Below are 24,880 nucleotides of genomic sequence, written 5' to 3'. Positions count from 1 at the left end.
CGTCAAGCCATATCCTGTTTTGAGAAAACTCGAGCGATCTTTCCGCTTGTTTCGACAACAATCGGAAGAAGGCCGAAACCTCCACACTTGTAGATTTTAACAAGCCGTAGCGTAGGCTTTTTAACATTTTCAAGTGTGGAGGTTTCGGTCATTTTCAGGTCCTCGTAAATTTTCTTCTTTTAGGATGATGTTCCGTTGGTATCCGTTGTCTACTTGTCTTGCGTGGGTGTTTTTTCTCATTCTCCTAGGAAGAGGCGTCCGATATGGGTAAGGCTTGTCTGAGTAAGGTTCTGGGGTAATTGTGTATGAAAGATGGTCAATACCACCACTCCACCCTCCAGTTATCTGAAGAAGCCAGCAGCAAAGCTGGCGAAACGGCTATTTACAAAGATGGACACACGCGGTACCATAAACCTCTCTGCTGCATATTCTTTTAATATTCAAATTCACTCCTGTAATCCTAACAGGATTTAACGAGTGCAAAATTCATTTTCAATTAATTCTAACAATTATTTGTGGTTGTCGTTATGTTACCTTTATTAGATCAGGAACTGCCAATGGATCATCTCCAAGCGGCTACATGTAGCGTTGTCATACCAATTGGAGGTTTATTTTACTACATTGGAGGGTGGTGGAAATAGTTTATGTAATAATAATTCTAAAAATAAGTTGTGATAATAATTTATTGATTGTTTGACTATTTACAATTTAATCATGGTAATTGATGGGTGAATTGTGAGGTTTGCGATGATAATTAATGATTGAATATGACTGCAATACTTTAGTTCCTTGATAATTCTTGGTATTCCTCGATTAAAAATAAACGGCTGTTTAAGGTTAATTGGCTATAAAAGTTGTGAATTTTTTCCTAGATAGGTGGTATCCTTATTTTTATGTTAATGAGTAGTGCGGAATTTTTAACATGAGTGAAATTTTGTTGCAGTTAATTCAAAGGACGATCAAATGGGTCACTAATATGGCTGGATAATATGACTAGGCATGAAGATGTGTAATATGTACAGGACAGCGCACAATGTGCATCTTTTTCCTGCTGACTTCTCGATATGTAACTGTGATTTCACAAGCTGCTTCGCGAACTACGCAGAGAATGCAGGTATTTGGCCAAATGATTTTATCAATTTTATGTATTCTTGCCAAAGAATGAGCATAGACTGAAATAATACTTTAATGGGAATTCTAAGAGCTCTTCATCATTCTTACATTTTTTAGCCTATGGCGTATGGAGGTATATGAACATCGTGTGAGGGTGAATTACAATAGAAATATTTCGGTAGGCTACGCAAAGAGCATGTTACATTCACAAGTATTTTTTTAGCCAATAAGTCACAATATAGCCTGTTGTTGCATAAATTGTATACCACTGACAATGGAATGGAGCCGATTTTAATCTCTTCCTCAGGGATTTTATCAAAGAGTATAGAATTATCTATGGTATATTATTCATGATGTTCCTTGAACTTATGTCGGTGATTTCATTATTTTCGCTGTTACTTTCGCCATCCTTATTTCATCTTGCGTCGTCATCACCGGCAGTTTTAGCTCCCCCAAATATGGCCGAAACCACACCATTCAGCATGTTCTTGCATATGGACTTCGGAATCTGATATTAAATGAAAGGATATTTATTTTAATAGAGTGACATGAAATTATGAGAACATTTGCTAATGTTAAAGGAAGTCTTTAAACACATTTTTCTCTGTTTTTTGCGAAAATAGGAGTAATGAGTGGCTACCCATTCTCATCAAAGAATACATTAATTGAATGCATGAAATTGCTTTATGTATCCAGGCAAGTACTCCGCACATATTTGAAAGTCAAAATTTATAAGTTACATGCATATACCAGTCAATGCACTCTGGGTCACACAATTTATTCTCAATGGTTTTTTTAAAATAGGATTAATAAATGGCTATCCAAGAAAATATCAATTTATATTTTTATCTTATAAGGTAGGTATTTGATATTTATGAGTGGAATTTTATAAATCACACGCATACACCAATTAATAAACCCTTTGGCACAATGACTTGATTCTTCGTATTTTATGTAGCTTTTATATTTGGTCTAAATACGTTGTATCTTATACTTCGTATTAAATTTTTAAATCAAAAGTGAAGATATTCAGCAAGACAAAGGCATGAGGAAGTGAAAACAGTAATCTAGGAAAATGAAATATTTGAATACTATTATAACAATATATCAATAAAAGTTGGTTAATGTATGATTAAAAGCGTCAAAATTATAGTGCCAGGCTTATAATCAGAATTTTGATGCGGGAGAAATTTAAACTATGTCTTACCGATAAGGCTGTTGCCAGTAGTCGACCAAACATTCCATTCTGATCATCAGCCGTTTCCCCGTCTTGTCCACCGGCGTAACCATCTCGCTCGTTTTCTGATTCGTTGACTTCTAAAACCATCCTTGGATATATTATTGATGGACTATATTCTTTGTTTCCCATTCTCTGCAATGAATAAAAGTCTACATAAGTTAAATGGACTAAGTAAGGGATGAGTTATTTATTGAATTATTACATGGACAAATTAATTCAGTTCAAGGCTTAGGTGTCTCTGCTTCATTACATTTTGGTAGGATACTTTAATGGTAAAATTTTTATAAAAAGTAAAAAAAATATTAATTATAATTATATATAGGCGATCGCACTCAAGCTAAATTTATAAATAATTATTTGTAAATTTAACTTGAGTGCGATCGTTACGTCATAACGATATTTTAACAGGAATAAATGAAAGAATTCAGCATAGTCGAGGCTAATTTTATTTTCATGGCTGATTCGGTATTCGATATTCATTGTCACCAAGAATTTTTTAAATTGGGAAATGGATATACCCTTGTTTTTTCTCATTTTACATTTAAAAATTTCTCAGAAATACATCAGAGCGAAGTCATATTTCTGTATCCTTCATCAGTGAATTGATGTACTTTTTTATAATTGAATGAAAGTCTTATAAAATCGAAGCAAATATGTCCAACGCTGGCAGCTAGAGTATGTACACTCGCGAGCGAGTATCAACAACGGCCGAGGCTCTGTGCCACCTTGGTGCATTATCCTTTGATTTTACTTTTCATATTTAAGGCGGAAATGCATTAAAAAGTCATCGTTTCTCATTAAATTCGCAGGGTATATTTCACATAAAAGACACGATCTTCAAATTTCTTTGTCACAATAGAAAAGAAAAGTAACTAACATGCACCGTTATTTATTGAGTGTCAATTTAAGGATTAATCTTCACTGGTGCTGGAGGAAAATGCTGAAGATGAAATGGGAGGATAATATGAGAAACGAGGAATTATCTAGAAAATAAGAGGAGAAATGACACTATGGATCACTGTACGCCGAAGAAGAACGGAGTGGATAGGGCACGTAACGAGGTGCAGCAATTATTTGGAAACATATTCAAAGGAAAGATTGAACGAAAAGTCTCCAGAGAATTAATAGGGACTGTACCGAGCACACATCAAGAACGATACGGGGAATATTGGCCTCATGGAGGAAAAAGAAGTAGCTTGAGGTTTAGAGAAATGGAGGGCAACAGTATACCAATCTTAGTATTGCAATAGAATGTATGAATATTAGGGTGGGCCAATAAATTACTTTCTGTATCAAATATGTCCTATACTGGGAAGTTGTCAAAATTAGGTTAACGAATCCGAAATCATTTTTCTGTATTGATTTTTAGGGACTGAATTTTTGAGACCTTAATCTTGAAGAATTCCATTAGACTTTAGGAAAAATAACAAACTTTTCTTTCGATGCACTATATCATTTTCAAGACTAGTCTAGTCTTGAATCTAAGACTGGTCTTAAAAATGATAACAGGGCCGAAATTAGTCGACGGTTAAAAGTTAAGTTGTAGAAAGTAAACTTTGTAATTTTTCCTAACTTTTTATTTTTAAGAAAACCGATCTCCAAAACTCTGTGATTGCCATGTTACTAGAAAAATTTTCCTTCCACCACGTATACGATTACGACGCTTGGGCAGGAATTCCTCCTGTTTTCTACAGTGGAGAAGGAATAGCTTGTGACGCTCACTACGCATCGTGATATTCGCTGAGGCCTCGTGGAGGTCACGCGGGGCTTTTCTCTTTCATGCTTTCGCTGAGGGAGGGCGTCCTCTGGTGGTTCACCAACCTCATCTTGCAATGCGGCGCTCCCCGCCGAGGGCGCTGTCCTCAGGGGCGCCCGTCGTGACGCAGCGGCAGCGGCGGGGACGAGGCACGCGAGCACGGCGAGGAGGGCGGCTGCCTCCGCCACCGCCGATGGCCTCCTAGACCGCGAATGCGACGACGCGTCCATGTCTCTCCTTGGGTGGTGTTGCTCGGTCAAAGATGGAGGTGGCTTCTCCTGTCACCTCACTCTGGCGAAATAAAATCGGAAAATGTTACAGTGATTCGTTAAGGAGTACATATTAAGTACTATACGTATGTATTAATTTACATATAAATTCAGAGGTAAGGAAAGAAAGGGATAGGAACATATAATGGAAAAAGGACGAGGACAGTGGTGCTGTGATAGATGGAAAAAAACCAGAAATCAGAGGGTAAAAATGCGGCCTGACTGGGACTCGAACCCAGAACTTCCTGGTACCACCTACCACAGCACCGTTGTCCTCGTCCTTTTTCCGTTATATGTTCCTATCCCTTTCTTTCCTTACCTCTGAATTTATATGTAGGTATGTTTGCGCTCAAGGCGCCGTGTGAATGAATGAAGTTATGTATTAATTTAGGTTTGTGTCATCTTGCTCTTCTCTTGGTGGAATAAATTCGGAAAACATTAAAATGATTTGTGGAAGAGAATACATTAATTAATATGCGTATGCATTAATTAATCACAAATGTAACCCAAGTTGGGCAAGACGCAGTATAAAAGACAATGAAAGACGCAATAAAAAACACTCTTATGACTAAATTTTTGGTGGCGCTACCACCTTCCTCGGAGTTAGTAACAGGAGTATGTCTTTCATTGTCTCTTATACTGTGTCTTACCCTATCTAGGATATAATTGTGGTAAGTACCTCATCGAGTAATATAAAGAAAAATCTATTTATAAATTAATTTACTTGTGTCACCTGCCTTGGTGTTATAAATTCGGAAAACGTTAAAATGATTTGCCAAAGAGTACATACAAATTAATATACGTATCTTTTGGCCGATAATAATGAAACAAGCATACAGTGACAGCAATTTCTAAAAAAATCACAATACCCTGCCTCCTGTAAAACCATCTACACAAACATACTGGCCGCCGCCTCTATAAGGACGTGACAAGGGGTGTTAAGGCACTAACCGGTCACACATAAAAAGAAAACGATCGAACGAAATTAACCCTTTTAAATTCCTTTATCATGGTGGGGAAAAACGAATTCCCGTACCTATCCGTTCAGCAAAATATCTCTCTTTTTGTATCGTTTCTGTCGGACCCGGAAATATAGCGGGATTCTGATATGATGCTCTACGTTTCTTTCTTAAAGATATCCATTCTCAATTGCTCAAGCAATCTAACCCCAGTACGCAGCTTCCGCGTCTCTAGCGGCTCCCAAACTAATTGGTTTAACATCTGTGTAACGGTTTCTATACGCCTGTACAGTTGTTGACAAATCGCGCAGCTTTCCTTAGTATTTAATATGTTCACGGTTTTAAGACTTTATGCGCCGAATCCCATATGTCGCTGCATATTCAAGGTGTGGTCGGACGAGTGCGAAATAGCAACAGGTTTGAAATACATTACGTTATTAAAGCGTCATTCAAGTCAAGCGAATTCTTTTTACTAATTGTGAGATAAGTTCTTCAAATTTAAGATAATAGTAAATGTTCAATTAGTAAATTTTAATAAGTATTTTATGGAAGAGAATGTGTACTTCGAAAAATATAATAGCAATATAATTACGAAAAGACCTTGCTATTATTTAAGCTGTCTTCAAATGGCATATGCAATTTGTGTACAAAAGCAGTCACGGAAATCGCCGAAAAATATGGGCGTGTATCAGGCCGTCGAGTCTGCAAGGCTTTTGGTCCCTGTCAACAGAGTGGGAAATGCTATTGGAAGGTACATCAATCATTATAAAATAGGCAGGGAGGAAATTTCGTTAGTGCAAGCAGAAGAATGACTAAGGCAAGGACTAGTAAGTCTTTTCACATGACATCACGATATTTTTCTCGCATTTTGACTATTTGGGTTGAAAAGGTGGAATGAAGATCAAAGGAGTGAGAAAGTGCCCGACGCGAAAGCAAAGCGGGTTGACATAGAAGCGTTAGTGTTGACTTCCTACCCCGTAGGTCCTGCTTGGGTGCATTGTGGAGGGAATTTCGAGCTCAACACTCTGTTCGTCGGGTGGGACGTTCATCCATTGTCCCCTTGGCGCCTTTCGTTAAGTGGAGGCTGAGCAGAAGAGTGGGATAGGAAGTGATACGCAAAGATATCGTACTGCCCACTGAATTTTAATGACGAGGTCCGGTTTCTCTCTACCCTTCCTCCCCTGAAGTCAACTTTTTCCGGAAAGATATCGTGGAACAGCATATGAAATCATACGCAAAGATATCGTATCGTCGTACTGTCCACTTAATTATAATTTCACAATATTTAATAAACGTGTTTCGATTGCCTGCAATTGAAACACGTGTAGTACAGCGTGGTAACCGGAGTGCCTGATGATGGTTGCAAACCGATCCTAACGTGTGTAGTAGACAATGTGGCATTAAAATTTAGTGGAAACTACGATATCTTTTTGTATCACTTCCTACTCCACTCTTCTCGCCGGTGCTAACGAGCTTAGCTGTCGGTCGCCTTCTTTATACACCATAAAATACTATTAGACAAGGAATTTGGATTGATTGTAATAAATATTGCTGGGAAAATATTGTTGGGAAAATATTGCCGGGGAAATGTTGTTGTTAAACGGATTGGTCTTATGGATTAAAGGAAGGGCGGCAGGAAGTTCGCCGATTTTATGAAGACATTGAGTCAAGCACTGAAGTCCTGCAGGAATGGTGATTACATTTTGTATTCCCTCCTCTCTTTGGCTACATAGCATGTAATAGCGTCGGAGAAATACTTATGGTTTATCATTTCCCCGTTGTCCATTCACTCGAAACGTGATACACTTTCTTGTCGCCAAGAAAATTTTTTTGTCAAATCATTCCGGGTATGCAGAAATCAATAATCGCTTCCATTAGATTAGATTTCGTCTAAGTACCCACTTTTTTTGGGGAAAATTATCGCCAATCTCGTATATTTTTAACTTCAACCACATTGTAGCTTAGTGTACTTTGCATAACTATTCCCTGAGTTTGGAAAAGAAAATTTGCTCACCCTTGAAATCGGGAAAAATAATTCGTGCTCTATTTAACTCGTTGATGAAATGATGATTTAGATTCCACGTTATTTGTAAAAACTTATAAGTCACAAGTATCAAATTATGACGTAGAATCAATCTAAATGTATGGTGATTTCATTTGAGAAGGTATCTAAGAATGTTTATAATGTTAGTGTAATTACTTTTGCTCCACTCTGTTCTCCCATAGACTTATCGTTATATGTTCTGAATTCTTGTTATTTTGCCGCTTGGAGTTGCGTCTCAAAACATTTTGGTTTTGAGGTTATGAAACTGAGCTATGATAACATTAGAACCACTTGATAAAATCGGGAAAATCAACGATTTTTTATCATCAAATTGATTATTTAGAAAAATGAAGATTTTCTCTTTGCCTTAACGGTTATCCTGCAAGAACGTATCCCTTTGCGGAAATCGAGCTTTTTCTCCTTCGCTTACCTCTCCTTGTTTCCGATCTTCCTCTAGTCCTGGATCTGGCGTCGACCACCTTTCTTCTCCTGGAGGACGGCTCTCGTGTTCTTTTCTCAGAACACACTCCTACAGAAAGTTCGCCGCTACGGAACCTCCCAAGAAGAAGCACTAGCCGCTCCCCAGCCTTAGAGAGTTGTGAAGCGACTATGGACGAGTGGTGGAAACTTGATGTAAAGCGATCGTCCTCCAAGTGCCACCGGAGACGAATCGGAGAGGGTGTAGATGTCGCCGTCTCTTCCCCGCCCTCTTTTTACCATCCTCTCCCCTTCCTGAAGCCCTTGTCCACACAAATATACGGCTTCTGTCTTGTCGCGTGCGTTTTTTTTTTCCTTAGATCACTCAAAAAAAAAAAGAATGCACCCTCTTATCGTTTCTCTGACCCGGCAACGCCCTGTTTCGTTTTCATGAGTCACAGCCAAGTGTTACGATTACGGTTTTCCTTACTCCTAAGCATTATTTTAAATAGTACAATTCTGTTTTTTTTAATGGGCTCGTTCGCCAATGTTGCTTGGTTTTCAAATAGCCAATCAAATGGTTTTAAAATAGCCGCCTCTGGCGTATGATCAGGTGCGATCCGAATTACGTAGGACAAAAAACTGTAATTTTTAACTTTTAGCCTAAATTTATATTCACGATGGTATGAGCTATAATACTTTTATCTTTTGCTTTGAAAATGCGAAGTTGCATATATTGAAAATAAATAGACCTATCTGCACGAATATGCGCCCTTTGCGCTGCGGACAATTTTAAAAACCGATTAGAATGCGCTCAAAGTGACAACAATAGTCAAACTTCTACGGGATGCACTGGGGCCTCCTCCATTTACTTAACTTCCTCGATCTGTTCGCGACGCATACGCGACACACTTAATCATTTTGGTGATAAGTAAGTGGCGTCATAAACTCTTTCCGAGTGGCTTGCTGCATCTCTGCTACTCCTCGGCCTTGCGCATCCGTCTCACGTGGAACTTTGTGAAAATATTCAAGTGAGCTATAAATTCTGTCAAGGCTCAGGTCTCTGAGAAAGAATTCGAAATCTCTAATTTGAAATTTTTTTAGTAGGTATAAGCTTAGATGTAAATTTTTATAATTGAGATACAGGAAAGAGTTGATAGAGATGTAATCCAAGATCCATGAAAGGTTCAAGTTTTAAACAAGTAATGCACAACGAAAAATTACAAAATACTATCTGTTTGAATGGTTTAGGATATTTCCTAAAATGCTTATGCAGTATTTTACTTATTAAACTATTTTAATGAAGCACTTTTTGAGATAATTAAAAAAATGCAATATTGTTAAACTGCATTCCAGTGCGTCCCTCGATTTCTAAGCTTTCTATGCATAGGTATGTCATAACGTTACTATGATAAACCATGTTGATTAGTTGTGCTACATTTTTCTGTTAATTCTTACTTATTGTAACCGGAGTGGAAGCTAACTTATATCTCAACCGACAATGTCCCTTCCCAACAAATACTCATGCGTGTGATGTTTTTCTCCCCTTATCGTGCCTCATAATCTCTTTCGAGGGATTTTCCCGTGCCTATGTCGCGTGCAGGAGTACTCACGCCACGGTTCTTGCATTCTTTTAAGCTTTCATTGAAGACGATCGAGGAGAGTAGAAAAGAAACGTACGTTTGCTACGATGGGGTCGACATCCTCAAGGATTTTCATCGTCGCTCCGTGCGCCTTTGACCTAAAGTTGACCATGTTTTATCTCTCTCGAAGGGCAGTCTCCGTTGACCTATCCACCACGCAACAGTCACGCCACCCAATGGCATGATCGAGAAATTTTTGTGTGGGGAAGACATAGTGCGCATGCCCTGACGTAAACGATAACCATCGCGTGGTGGAGAAACGTGCATTCCTTCCGTGACTCATTACTGAACTGAGGACATTGCCTGAATATTTCGGTACATTCTTTTACTCAGTGCACCAGTTTTGTGAAGCTATTAGTTCCATTAGGACTAGGATTAAGTTGTACTTAGTTTTTACAGGCGTGACTTTATGGAATCTACATGACACAATGAAAAGTAAACACATTCATATCTTATTCATACTAACAGGTGGGACATTGATTTGCTAGTAACATTGCTGTCATGAAAATTTAAAAATTCAATGGAATGAAATAATAAAGGCAATTTGGTGGCCCAAAAGGGTATAATATAATAAAAATAGCAATTTTGTATTATAGTCATAATAATTATTTTTATTATAACTATAATACTTAAATAAATCCAGATATAATAAAATAATTAACACTTTAACTGCTTCAGGCATTAATTGTTAACTTAATAATGCTCAGTGCACAATGGCTCAGGTGTGTGGCGGCCCATGCTTGACCCACGCTCACAGTCTGTTTTCAAATTATTTATTTTCCCACAATCGATGGAATCGGAATGGACTTAGGCGATCGATACTTGATTCCATCTTCGTATCCGAGAATCGGTGAAATAGAGAATCGGATTTGGAATCGACTCATCTCTATTTAGGGCCACAAATAGGGAAATCCAGGCAATTTGATACTGGAAACATAAACACAGATGTACTAATAATGTATTTCTCAAAAATTTTTCATGAACTGACCCAGGTTTCAGTACGATGCGCTTTGTTATTCTCCAAGGAAGAGAGAATCACATAGTGCATACACCTTTTAGAATAGCGTAGTAAATAGCGTCGAAACCTGGGTGAGATCATTAAAAATAATAGAGTGGTTTCCTATTTTTTTAAATTGCCTAAATCGAAATATTACTTCTGGAGTTCGTATTTCACGCTTTTAGATTTTTACATGACGATTCTTCGCGATTAAATGAAAAGTGAAAATTTCGCAGCTTCTTTTATGTATCTATCTATCTAAAACTATCTGAAGCATCAAAAACATTGGTCAATAACAATAAGGTAGATTTTTAAACCTTGAATAAGTACAAATGTAATGGCACACATACCATTGAGTCCATAATAATAGTTATTTGGGGCAACCTTTCAATGGGGGAGCTGAGTATTAGCATTTTTATAGTAGTCTAGTGATAAATCGGGCGCAAGATGAGATGCACCGTTATTTCACATGTGTAATGCTTGAAACAGTTTCTTTAGAGTCTCTGACTTAGAAAAACGGATTGAACTGCTTGCAAAAAGTCAGCAGGCAAAATTCAGCTGTATTGTAACAATAAAAATGGCCCTGAAACTGATGGTTGATCTTGTGTCTCATGGCATGAAGGAAAGCCTAAGTATTTATCTTATCTTAACTCAATGATTTTCTGGAGCAGTTTTCTAATGAAAATTTTAAAATCTTTGAGTTGCCCCTAATTATTTCTATTTTACCTTCGATTTTTCCTCAAGTCTTGACGCTCGGAAAGAAAGAGAAGATTAGGTTTGCAAAATTTTATTTTTCTTTACCTTCTATATTTTTAATAGAAAGCGCTAAAATTACATAGAAATATTTATAATACCCTGATAAATATTGTTCACATATTCTGCATATCATGTTACTATGAATTAATATTTAGTTCTAGTGCGCTGTAGATGTCAGTTATATGATGTTCACAATTACTTTTTCTCTGATATTAAGACTATATCGATGGCAAAATGTATCTTTGAAACAAATTTTCACATGATACACTTCAATCTCCTTATCCTAAAGATGCTAATAGATTATTCACAGCTGCTAAGGTAGCCCGTGGAATCTGTAATCGAAAGAAAATGCATAAGTAAAAAATATAAAATTTTATCCGGTTACTACGTTTATTAACAATATTTTGTGTTTACAGTTATTTTTATGCTTATTGTTAGTAGAACAGTTCTATTGTTCATAATGAGTACCAAGTTAAACTGTTTTAGTGCAACTGAAGGAATCTATGATGATAATGCATCAATTTTTTTTAACCATTTCGAATGGATAGAGTGAATCAATTTATACCTATTTGGGTATGCACCGACATAATTGACGAGGAAAACATGAAAAATATCCTGCTAAGTTGTGGCGTCTATCGAAAACACCGTTCTGAATATCAGCGGCTAAATGGCGAGCAAGGCCTAAGGCCAACATTTTTGGTGGTAATGAGAAAAGTAAGAAAAGAATAGAAATTGTTATTGGGCATCACTGGGGAAACCAAGATTCATAATTTGCTGAAAATATATTCCTCGAGAGAAAAGTCTATTTTTGGCCTCGAAAATACGTCGGAAAAACAAATCATGGAGCCCTTTCGTACAGATTAAATAACTCTGTAAAACACAGTTAAGGTTTCTCACGATGTTGTCTGATTGTGTTTTTATACGTATAGAAGAGAGTATATTTAATGAAGTTTTTTGGATATAATTAAAATTAAAAGGAAATAATAGCAAGAGTCTCATTTTGAATGGATACAAATACTTGCATGAAAAAGAGTGGTTAATACAAAAATATTTTCTCGTTTATTTATAGATGCAATCTTAAATTTATTTAAGTTCTCGGAAATTATTTCCCTTGGAACGTTTTCATAGTGAAAAAAAAATTGAGAAATAATGACATCGATATCGTTAGTGCCATTCAAAATTAATACATGTACAAAATACTAGCACAAAAATAGCACAAAATTACTGTTATTAGTACAATTATCCATTAAAATTATTACCGTTATTCATTGAAATTAGCAAAGTTATCCATTAAATATTAAAAGCAAATAAATTATTCATGAAATATCCAAAAGTTAAATTAAAGTTAAAGTCATTAATTAAGTTAAATTAAGGTTAGATTAAAGTAATACATTAAATATATTATTAAATTATTAAATATTAACATATTATTATCTCTCATAAACGTGAAGGAGAATAAATGATAAGGTATGTGCGTTGTCCGTGGGCTAAGGGTTGTTGTTTCAAATAACTCTGATGTCATTTGGCAATTTGTATTATTACATCTTACGGATACCCCTACCCGAGCATTTTTATTTAAGAAACATAATTCGATAAAATGAAAATTCATTTATTTTTGCTTCGTCATTTTTATGGCTTTTCATTCAGTGCTAATGCTAAAGCATCGCCAGTTTCAAAACATTCATTTATAGTGCGAAATAACTCACTTTGTAATGTTCCACAAAGCTCCATTATTCCGACTCTGGGTTTCAACTGCTAGATAGCCATAATCATGGTAGTACGACTATCTAGTGGTTGAAACCCAGAGTCGGAATAATGAAGTTTTGTGGAATTTTACAAAGTGAGTAACTTCACACTATAGATATCTGGTTCCAAAGGCGGATATACGGAGGGGCAAAGGGGGCTTTTATTTTTAAATTTTATTTATTTTATTTCCCCCCACCAATTTAGTCGAAACACACACCAGGTAAAATTGCAGTATTTGGGGGTTAACACTTCGCACAATTAAGTGTTCAGTTATATTTTCCTCCATATTTACCATCTTTAATGAATTGAAATACAAATAAACTCTAAACTTAGGGCCTATTTTACACGCTTTTGGTATGTTACCATCCAGTGGTAGACTCAGAGAGACGCTAGGAGCCCCCCCCCCCCTTAGGGTATTCAATTTACACTAGATGTAATCGTAATCTTAGCCCCCTCGTTGTCCCTATCCTGAATCTGCCACTGTCTGGTTCCAATAAGTGAGACCTGAACACTTGATACATGAAAACCCCCATTTACTTGAGGTGGTACAAATCATATCTTCATTTAAATTTTAATAATTTCTTGTTGTAAATTGTTAGACAGAATTAATTAAAAACGTGGCTTACCCCAAGGGCTACGTCAGCGACAGTTGGCTGCTGGACTACCACGACTTGTTGCGGCACCGCCTGGCCTTGTGGATGAGCCATTGTCATAAAAAATATGGAGATGAGAATCAAAATCATCAGTTTCTTCGCTGCCATGGTTTTCTGTGATGCACCTGTAGTATAATAATTCTTCAATTAACGAGGATAAAATCGAAATCACATATTGACATATAATACACTGAGAAAGCTTAATTTTTCCGCCACAAGTTTACCTAATTTATTTTAATACACTTGCCGAAGGTGCCTTGCATTATCTATCTTGCTTCAGTGGTGGATACAGAAAAAAACTCAAGGGGGCGGCGCAAATGATATCTTCAGCTTACTTTACTTTTATCGTGATAAAAAAATAATCAAGTCACATGCAAAGTTTAAGAAAGTTTAATTTAAACTGATTACGCACTTATACAAGACAATGCCATCTTTTTAAAAAATAATTACAAATGTGGTTCTGCAATGTTCGGTAATGCGGACGGACCCGCAAGGGGGTAGGTATCCGCCACTGTCTAGCGAAATTTTAAGAAAGAATAGCGAAGTCATAGATCATGCTGTATGCAATACACGAGGTATCCATCATTCTTTCTTTCTTACGATTTTTTCTACTTAATTAACTGAAGTCCTTCCCTTAATAATTCTAGTTATACATGTTCTTGGGTGATAGAGACTAGAGACTATGAGGGTTCTAGGTGAACCCTTCGAAGGATACAACGAACCGGGGCCGGCAACCAAGCCCGTGGCTTATACGCCCGATCACCCGGGGAAGGGGAGGAGAGGAAGGGAAAAGGAAAGGGGCGCCGCCGCAATAGGAGCCCGACGACGCCTCTGGGGGAGGAAAGGTGCGGAAGGGAGGGGACGAGGGAAAAACACCCCAACGCTATAGAAGCGAAGGAGGCCCTACCATTAGCGAAACCAAGCATACATATGCAATTAATTTTCTACCAATCCTAGTGGATTTTCCTATGAGGAAGAAAAATACATCGATCGAGTCGGTAGATGTTCTTGGGTGATAATCAGCTGATTATCATTTCAGATGCTACAGCTCGTAATATTTTCTTTTTATCTTGCTTTGCGAGGAAAAATCTGCTTCACGGGGAGCCCTCAGCAATTTCACGAAAATTTCGCAGTTTAAGGCTGTACTCAGTGCCGTTAAAATGATTAGGTATGCATCAAAAATTTAGAGTAAAAGTGAATTTGATAGTTAATTTGCCGAAAAATTTAGGGTTCAGAATAAATTTGCTTTCAAGTGACTTAAACCATTTTCGGTGCCCGACCATTTTCACCTGGTTTGTTTCCGCTATCTTACGTTATCCCCCTTACAGAATAATGGTTAAAGTTATTAATAATTCCTTAAACAACATGATAGATTTTATGAGGTTGATTCTTCACTATTAAAAAGCGTGTTAACCTTATTAATGTGTTGCTAGACAAAAATTCAAGTGTAGTCCTTTATGGTAAGGTTTTTGCAGGAGGCGACCGACAGCTGAGGTCATTTTCGCCATAAGGGAGGGGTAGGTAGGAAAGCGTAGGGAAGGGTAGGTAGGAAATTCCTTGCCACCACCGGGATTTGAACCCAAACCCACAGGTTGGGTAGCCAACACTCTAGCCACCACACCGACTCGATACCCCTAGTACTTAAAAAAAAGAAATATGCTTCCGTGAAAATACAGTCGAGTATTGGATGCATCCTCAAACTTATTGTACAGCAATTCTCTATTTAACAACTGTTTCGCATCTCTTACAGATATGTGGCACTGATGTGGAGTGATGGCGCCTTGATATGCATACGGATGCCAGAAAAATACCCATTTTAACTAATGAATAAATAGTATGGTAAGTTGAGTTCATTATTATTTAGTCATGAGATCCTAAAAATTATTGAAATACTCTATTTCTTCAATAATTTTTTTTATTTGGCTAATATTATTGTCTGCTGACTTCCCTCAGACAACTTCCATTTATATTCTGATGCTCAAAACCTCGTAATGAGTCGGAGCGTATGTTTAGGTTCTTTATAAATTCTTTTTGAAGATAATGTACTGCGTTAATATGCTCTTCTATGCTTAAATATATTTCCTCTCATTCCAATGTTTTTGGGAATAGAAAAAGTTGCTTTAATTGGACTCCATCCGGTCCCTCGCCGCGCCGGGTCTTTGGAGTGGTTAGAAAGGTTTTGAGTGGTGGGCCAATGGCTCTCATAATGACTAGCCATCTAACCTATGGTTTATCTCATATTGTCCATGGATGAATCTCCGCCGAAAGAGTGCCCTGCAATGATGTGCAATTATGGCTCGACATTTTTGGCGCAGCGATACGCAGCAGTCTGGATGACCTTGGTTAGGGAGTCACGGGCAAATTTTCCAGAAGTGGCCTTCAAATGGCCAATTCGGGTTTCCCCTCATGCAGAGTCAGCTAGTCATGCGTTACCAGCGAATTCCGCAGCAAAAATTTTACTCATGGTGGCAATGGCGGCCCATGGGTGTATCCATCTCCTATGTTGAACATATTTCAATCCATAGATGATACATTCTACCGACTGATTATTAACGTTGATAATTTAATTCGTCTTTAATCGACCATAAGCTATTGCTATTAATACCATCACTGTTCTGTAGGTAATGTGTAATTGTCAATCTTGTAATTAACATTATTTATATACAGTAGTGAATTGGTTATTGTTAATCTACTGACGTGAATGTTGATTTTCGAATAATTTAAATTAGTGATCAATATTTATAGTGATGATGAGTAATATTTAGATTCGTGAGTACTTTAAGGTTCCCTGGACGTATGGACTGGATATTTTGCCTAGGATTTTCAGAAATGTCTCATACGACCAATTTACTTTTTTAACTCGTAATATGATTCCTCCTGATAAAAAAACATTCGAAATCTTTCAATGCCAATAATTTCGTTTGCTTACGCAGTTATTTCAGCGACAGCAAAACCCATTCCAAGAAAGACGTGGGGAAAATATTGTTTGAAAATGTTGGAGGAAAATTCCGTGGTTACGCGTTGTCATGCTGCGACGCGTTTATTGATTTTCACCGATACGAAGAGTACGGAGTGTGGAAATTTCTCGCTATATGAGAAAATCGTAAGGGAAAATATTTTGGAAGGTGTTGAGTTGTTCCCGGGCTCTGGCATTTCATGAGCTTATCGGACTTAATTTAAATTTTCCCGCGGTGCACAGAAATAAATACTCTATATGAAATCAAGGGGACTACATAGAGAAGGCCCCCGATGGGTCTCGTAGAAGTTCGATTTTTGTTGACGCTATGGTCGCATTTTAATCGGCTTTTACAAATGTGCGATGGGCGATGATAAATGCTGAGCGATACCTTCATTCTCCATATCGATGGCTAAGTTCTAACAACACGGATCTCAAATTCGGTCGGTTTGCAAGAGGTATCTTAAAGTGTAGTACATCTACATAATACCCTGCGAGCCACCTCTAGGGTGTTTGGCAGGAGGTGATCAATCACCAGCATGCAGCATGCATTTGGACTCCCACATGCACACTACACCGTCCAAAAAACGTCCCGTACACTAACAAACTATGCTACTATATGCTGTTAGAAATAATAATTGAATTAAGAAACATGCATTAATTTTAACATAGGTTAGTAGGCTACACTACAAGTCATGCAATCTATTTACGAGTTCTATTGCTGCCGTTATAATCTCTAATTGATCGTGGAAAAAATGACATTCGGAATCGGTCTGTTCTACAATGTATTTCTCTTATTTTATTTTTATCATCTGATCTTCCGTAGTATGTTGGCGTCCGTAAGATATGGCTAACTTCGTCAAAAAAGACACTGCTCTTGAATTTATCTAAAAGGTTTAGTCTATTTTTCAATCTACGGTCCGACAGAGATTCCCATCCGAGTTTATCTAAGAGGTCAGTTACACTAACAAAACTATCGTAACGACCTTTCACATACCTGGCAGCTCTTCTTTGCACGCGTTCTAACGCTGTTATTAAGCCTTTTTCATGAGGGTCCCAAACACTGGCAGCGTATTCCAAATGTGGTCTAATGAGGTAAAAGTAGCTAATTTCTCTCACTTTGTCGTCAGTAACATCAAGAAATAAAATGCTAGCAAAAAACAACTCTTTGCTTGCAAGTGAATGCTTCTTTTTCAGTTTTATGAACTTTTGATGTTTAATTTCTGTGTACAAGTACAAAAAATTAATCGTTTTTCTGCTCTCCTGAAAAGTTGCTGTTTTTGAGATACGTGTTGTTAGAATTTAGCCATCAATATCTGCAATGGAGTTTAGGAACTCGGGAGGAACGGAATTGAAAACTTACGAGGTGTGTTCAGAAAATAACGGTAACTAAATTTTTAAATTCTCGCAAGTGTGACGAGTCCGATTGTCAATTTTTTATTATGTTGGTATTTCTGCCCCTGAGGTATGATAAAATTTTCAGCTGTATTCAATGTTCACTTTGTCAGTGGCAGCCGCTGAGGTTAGACGTGTTGTTATGAGCTCGGCGATTTTCGGCCCACACATAAATACTTTTTCGGAATTTTTGGCTGCAAAATACTTAAACGATGCCCCAGCCTCCATATTCGCCAAATATGGCTCCGGGTGACTTTTTCTTATTTCCAACAATTAAGAGAACCCTAATAGGCCGTCGTTTTACAATCGTAGATGGCACTAAAATAAATCGCTTATAGAGCTTAAGGCTATCCCAAATATCGAGTTTTTGAAGTGTTTCTAGGATTGGAAGAAGCGTTGACACAAAAGCATAATATCTAAGTGACTATTTTGAAGTAGACTACGTAAATGTAGGCGTACCTATGAATATTTTTTAAAAATTTTCCATTATTTTCTGAAAACATCTCTCATGAATTTGTAAGAGAACATCGCCAGTATGAATTTCAATAAACAGTCGTAATCATAAATTATTTCTGCGCAAAATTTGGATCGCTCTGCCGGTAAGCGACGCGTGTGGCGACTTTTGTAAATCGATTTAAATGCTCGATAAGTGACAACACATTAGAGGCCGAATGTAGAATCCTCTGTTGCAATAGTCGTTAATGGAATATAAGTAACTAACTGTTCGTAAGGGAAGATGATTAAAAACTGTTCCTTAAAAGATCCTTATCGGTGTCATAATAAGGGACGCCATCGATATCTGTAAACAATACCGAATTAATTCCGGGAAAACTTTTATAACGAAATGCATGGAACACATGAGGCTGTTAATCAGTTTAGGTAATCTCTCGCACTCCGTTTTAACTCCTAAGTTGATTTAATTGGTGAGAGCAGTTCTTCTGTAGCCTAACTTAGCTATGAAACGAGGCCATAACAGTCCTAAATGTCTCTTTCACAGTTCCGCTAGGCCACTGCCGTTCTCCCATCAAGCTCTGAAAAACCGAAGATTGCACTGCAAATATTTTCAGATGAGGGTGTTCAGAAGGCTCTTCCGGATTGGAACCCAGGGTCTTTTGGTTTAAAGATCAGCCGTCTTACCACTAGGTCATCACTTCTTACTGTACCCGCGGGGAAAAAATATTCAAGTATCATTTGTGAGTTCTCGGGCCATCTCGGAACTGAAGATTCTTTGGGAAAACCGTCTTCCTACGATTTGTTTCAACACTCCACTGTATAATCCAGAAAATATTCTTATTCAATGCACGAACACATAGGAACAAATACATTTATGAAGACTTAAATTTGGATCTTGATTCTTCATGATGGTGAAGCATGGACGATAACTGCTGTAGAGAAGTTTTTGCTGGAATCGTTCGAAATTATATATTACGGAAGAATGGCGAAGAACAAAATGATGATAGAGTAAGTAATTTGGGAGTCTAAATAAGAGCAAGAGAAAAGTCTCGCCAAAATATTGAGAAGAGAAGAAGAAAACATAATCTTCTACATCATTTTGAATGAAAAATTAAGCTTTGTTTTTCCACAGAATATTTTTATTTGTACACTACCATGGTTTCGTTAGGCGAGGAGTACATTGGTCTATCATCTTAAATACCTCACATATAAGATGATGGACCAACGTACCCCTCGCCTGAAGATTATGCGGGGCGTCGAAATCATGGTAGTGTACAGATAAAAATATTCTGTGGAAAAACAAAGCTTAATTTTTCATTCAAAATGAGTAAATTCCATAATGTATCGCCAGAAACCATCAACTGCTAGATCATGATCGGCATAACTAATCTCATAAAAACAGTCGCCGAAGGATAGATAGAGGACAAGAATGGCAGAGGAAGGCTTCGGGTGAGTAATATGGAACAGGTGAGGAAGAATGAGTCGTAAAACAAAATAATAACGTTGGCATTAGAAAGTAAGGTCGTAGGAGAACTGAGTGGAGGTCGGTGTCGTACAAATCTTTGGATTGCTGGCTGTCGATGATAATTATAAGCACACCGAATGGATTTCATTGATAGGAAGTAAAATCTTCATTAAAACCGTCTGCACATTAACGAGCACTACTCTAGATTCCGTTCTACGACTTCTATTTACGCTGAAAGAACTGTATAGTCCACAAAAAGATCTAAAATCACCGCACTCAGTTTCGGAGCACCTGGCAAGTAATCAAGGAGTTTGTTGGCAAGGAAATAAAAATCTTCTTCGACATCATCTGCGGATTGACGAGCACTGATCTGGACTGACAGGAACCAGAGAATGATTATCGTTTGGCTGGTAGGTACTTACTCTGTTGCTGAGTCTAGTGGGCACTGTTTTGGACTGCTTCGGTTGAATATCCGGGAGCAAATAAGTCGAAAACATTCTGCCCCGCCTATTTATTTTCCTTCCCTATGCCAAACGCGTCACTAATGCGTCTACGAAAACTCTGCTCTCTCTCTTTGGAAACAATTCTCCCTCAAGCTACTCATCAGGTAAATCCCTCGCTATCGCCCGTGTTTTAACTTACCTGCCGGCCATTCTATGATTTCCTTGACTTCGTTGACCCCCTTTCGTCACCTGTCCCCATGGTTAGGCAAAAAATTCTCTCTGTCACTCGAAAATGAGTTATTAAATATCTTGCGTGATTTTTAAACTTGCTTATTCCATAATTTTTCGAGTGGTCCGCTATAGAAATTCATTCAATAAAGCAAAAAGAAAAGGCAGACTGTTTTGAAAATTCACCATGATTGACTGACCTCTGCCTGTACTTTTCCACACGTTATATTTTTTTAATGGGACGAATCCCAATGGGGAAAATACTTGAACATATGGAAGTTTAAATCTCTGGAAATATACCACCCATGCTGTGGTTATTAAACTAAAATAACCAAAATACAGTACAATTTTTCACGTACTTATTTGTGCGAAAACGTTATGCTCTTAATTATCATCATCAGCCTGCGTACTAACAGTATTTTGTTAGTTATTGGCTCGAAATATTTCAAAACCTTTCACTGGTTGGGAAAACCCGACTTCAGCGTGAAGAAGACATCTGAATTTCCACTGTTCACTGGCATTTAACGTGCATTTATTCTGGGAGTTTCCATCGGTCATGAGGTTAAAGAACTGTTGATAAAATACTGTGACTGTCATTAATAACATTTCATCGGTAACTTTTGTAATTATTTCGTCGCAAAGCACAGTTTTCCGATCCGGCTGCAATAATAACCTAATGGGCTAAAGTGTTTAAGAGCTACATTTATACAATTAAATGAGAAACGAACTAATTTAAAGTATACCGGGACTAGCCGCGGTGATAACTTTTACGGGTGTCACCCGCAATGCACAATCGTGCGAAAGACCCACAGAGAAAAAAGCGGATGATTTTTTCTCTGTGCATGTTTCGCACGAGAGACGAACGTTTGACTTTCCTCTGTTGAGGTATTCTCTGATAAATTATATAAATAGTAATAAAAATAATTTTACTTTCATTGCAACGTAGAAGAATACTTTGAAGGAGATGGGGCATTAGTATCGATGATGAATATCGGCAGAAATCATAGAGAAGTTGAGTAAATCAATGGCCATACCCATTTCATTGCTCTTTAAGCAGTGGCTGATTAGATTCATCCACCGTAATTTTTAATCCATTTTGATTTGGTTCGCCTGATTAAAATAAATAATGTTCCACTTTTTTTATTTACTGCTTGGTATTTGAGGTATTTGGTGGCATAGTATTGAGAAGAGTAGGTGACGTCACTTCCTGATTCCATTTAACAAATACGCACCGAGCCTGAGATCTGACCACTTTTCCGTGTGAGGTAACCATCGTAATTTTTATATCGATTTATTAGTAAATGACAGAATATGAGAGGACTTTTTCATCAATTCATCTTTTTCATCATCATTCAACTTTTTCATCAAAGGAGGCATCATCAATTTTCCCATCCACAGGTGAAATTATGAATTGAACTATAAATTCAAGTGAGATTAAACTCTTTGTATTGCAATTATTTTCATGCTCCGATAATGCTCAAGTTTGTTCTATTTATCAAAGATTGTTTGCGTAGTTCAGGGAAATGCAAATATTTGCTGTAAAAAGTTTTCGGTAGATGTAATTATAAAACTCTCTCTGAATGAAATATCATATTATTATTTATTTCATTTGGTGGTGCTTGGTAGCCTAGTTGACAGCACACCTCCACTAAAAAAATTTCGAAGTGCGAGGTGGTCGAGGGAATAGAATTGGTCCCCCAGTTGAGAAATTATCACGCCTTTGGCTTGGTCTGGGGTGACACAGAGGCCTAACTTATTGTAGCCAACCTGTGGATTGAAGCGCTGAGTTATTGGATGTACAAATTACGGTATTTGTCGTTCCTATTTCCTTCAGACCACCTCGGTGCTGGTGGAGTATGTAATCATCTGACAGGAACAGTGATTAAATAATGTTTGATCGTCTGTTGTGATTAAATAATGTTTGATATTGCAATGATATTACAAATATTTAATTAGAGGAAGGAATGAGCGAACTCAGAAAACATAATAAGTAGAATAACAGCATTTTAGGTGCATGCGAACATTTTCGCTCTTACGATTGGCAAGATAGATTTTCCATACGAATATCATTCATCAGCATGCAAAAGACAGCCAAAGGTAACTTTGGCAACCGCAGGAAACGGGCGGCAGTTATTGCGTCAACCCTACTGCCTAATTAAGCTGCGAACGACTTGCTGAATTATTTGATTCAAATCTCTCGAGCTCTACGCGTCAGCATTTGCCATCATAGCAATCGCGTCGCCGCCATTTGAAAACTAATTGGCAGGATGCTCTCAAGGTCACAGTGCCTAAGTACTTCGGCTGTCAATAAGTTCGAGCTCCGGAGCATTCAGAGCGAATTTTCTTTTTCGCAGTTGATTTGAATAACACCCTAAATGGAAGCGTGGCTCGCGATAGGTCTACTGCTGTCGCCTCTTGAAATATCATTCGTCCATATTGTTCTTAATAATATTAAAACACACATAAGCGGACCCACGGGGTCGCGGGCCCCTCACCCCTTAGATGCTTAAAACATAGACAAGATTGTGAATACGGTCACATTATCATTCGTTTTATTTTGTGTAAACAGTAATAGAGTTAAATGTAGACGGTAGTACTTGAAAAGCTTTTCTTTCGGCATGCCATGCAAATATGAAAATAACCCGTTCTGAAATATCCGTTATTGCTCACGAGTTAATAATAAAAAAGATTGGCTGTCTAAAGGAAACATCAAATAAAACAGTTGTCATTATGTTTGTAACATATTAATATTCATAAGTATATTAAATTATCAAAAGTGTGTTTCAAACAGTTATTGTTTTAAATTGTTTTTGATCCCAAATATGAGAAGACCTTTAGCCTGTTAGACCCTTGTGCCCCTACCTCTCCCAAAATAAATCCTATATCCGCCCTTGCAGACACCCACGTATCTCATTTTACAGATTGGGCCGGGTGGATGAGAACTCTTGGTTAATAAGATTTTTGTATCCGGCACTGAACTTTTTCTTTGCATGAGATACATGTAATGCTGAGGAACGACGGAACACTTGAATGCAAAGAGGCCTCCAGGATGTGGGACCGTCACTGTTTTTCCTGCTATCACGCACGAGGAGGAAATTCCATGACATTGCATTTTTAAAATGGAAGATTTGTGTCCAGGCTTTGCATCAGCGTGCAGAGTAAATATTTTGCTTTCGCCGAGTCGAACTCTGAAACATCAGTAGTCCTTAATAATATACCTATCCTGCTTGAAGACCCGATAGTATGTCTCAAATAGTATTCGCCACTGAAACACTAAATATTACCCTGTATGAACTGCATGTTATAAAACCTAATTTTTGGCCATTACTATAGTTTAGGTATATTCAATTTTATAAATAGAAGAAAATGATCTTATTAAGTAAAGATGTAAGTGTTCCACATTCTGAATTTAAATTCTGCTGATATTGTCGGTATGTGAAATTAATATAACTACTGGGCCTTGGGCCTTGATGGAGGACCATGTAATAAGTCACTCACTCATTGATTCAACCAGAAGGTTGTTTTGGTCGGCAGAGGGTTGAGGTCATGCCGAACTAGGTCAATGGCGTGTAAACTTCATACATTAAGGGTAGGGATGCCAGTTCCTTCCCCTCGGCTGCTTCGCACTTCGAGAATTTTGATTTGGGGTATCCTGAGGCTTCAACCGGGATTTGAACCCAGGAACCCCTCGATCAGCAGCTTAGTGCTCTACCTACAAGGGTACCACGCTTCCCAGCAATAATCACAGCCTCTGAAAACCTAACGAATATACGCCCCTTTTTTGTAAGTTCCTAGCATCTCGGAGTAAAATACTAGATTTTAGTTTCCCATCGTTCCTATTCCTTTCTAGGTCTTTGCAAAATAATCAAAAGCCTTCCTAACATTCATCGGCGTCTTTTTAATTATGGTTTTTGACCCTTGAAGAGATGCTTTTTTCGTATTTTAGCGGTAAAAGGAAGGAATCAGTTTGGTAAAGCATATCACAAGCACTTTTCGTGCATTTTTATATATGTATATATAATCTTGCTGAAATATACCCGCGTAAATAATATTATGTGAAAGTTCAATTCGGTCATTATGAAATATTTTCTTATTTCAAATGTACATTTTCGCAATAAATTAATTGAAACCTTGCATTTTGTAATCCTGACGAATCTACGCTGGTATGCTGTGAAGTTGAAGAGGGACTGCTACTAATTGTAAGACAAAACGTGACTAGGTTTGTGTGTGCTGTGTAATATCCACCTCCAGGAGTCATAAGACTACAGATATACCCCAAGACATCTGCTATCCCGGAAGAGGCAGCATCACGTCATTTTGAGATTATTTTTTCCCATACTGCTGCCG

At 37.6% G+C, this 24,880-nt stretch overlaps 1 protein-coding gene and 1 long non-coding RNA gene across 2 annotated transcripts; both read right to left on the bottom strand.

Annotated features, from left to right (window-relative positions):
* Window positions 1-665: 665 nt before the first annotated feature.
* Window positions 666-8,342, bottom strand: LOC124162515. The gene is made up of 4 exons (XM_046539081.1): window positions 7,812-8,342; window positions 4,175-4,400; window positions 2,321-2,485; window positions 666-1,621 (listed from the first exon to the last, which is right to left on the bottom strand). Exons 2-4 carry the CDS (start codon window positions 4,337-4,339, stop codon window positions 1,529-1,531), a joined length of 423 nt encoding a protein of 140 aa, XP_046395037.1. The 5' UTR covers window positions 4,340-4,400; window positions 7,812-8,342; the 3' UTR covers window positions 666-1,528.
* A 2,870-nt stretch (window positions 8,343-11,212) lies between these two features.
* LOC124162296 lies at window positions 11,213-20,381 on the bottom strand. The gene is made up of 3 exons (XR_006865532.1): window positions 20,285-20,381; window positions 13,567-13,718; window positions 11,213-11,526 (listed from the first exon to the last, which is right to left on the bottom strand). It is a non-coding gene; the product is annotated as an uncharacterized LOC124162296 (long non-coding RNA).
* Window positions 20,382-24,880: the final 4,499 nt, after the last annotated feature.

Source organism: Ischnura elegans, chromosome 7 (genome assembly GCF_921293095.1).
Source record: "Ischnura elegans chromosome 7, ioIscEleg1.1, whole genome shotgun sequence".
NCBI lineage: Eukaryota > Metazoa > Arthropoda > Insecta > Odonata > Coenagrionidae > Ischnura > Ischnura elegans.
The sequence above is the reverse complement of the archived record's forward strand: the minus strand, read 5'-3'. Positions and strand labels throughout refer to the sequence as shown.

Coding starts and splice junctions, on each gene's coding strand:
- LOC124162515 (XM_046539081.1), bottom strand. CDS start 4,339: ATGGACGCGTCGTCGCATTCGCGGTCTAGGAGGCCATCGGCGGTGGCG. Junction 2,486..4,174: donor GCGCCGCATTGCAAGATGAG/GTTGGTGAACCA, acceptor TATTCATTGCAG/AGAATGGGAAACAAAGAATA. Junction 1,622..2,320: donor TACTGGCAACAGCCTTATCG/GTAAGACATAGT, acceptor ATTTAATATCAG/ATTCCGAAGTCCATATGCAA.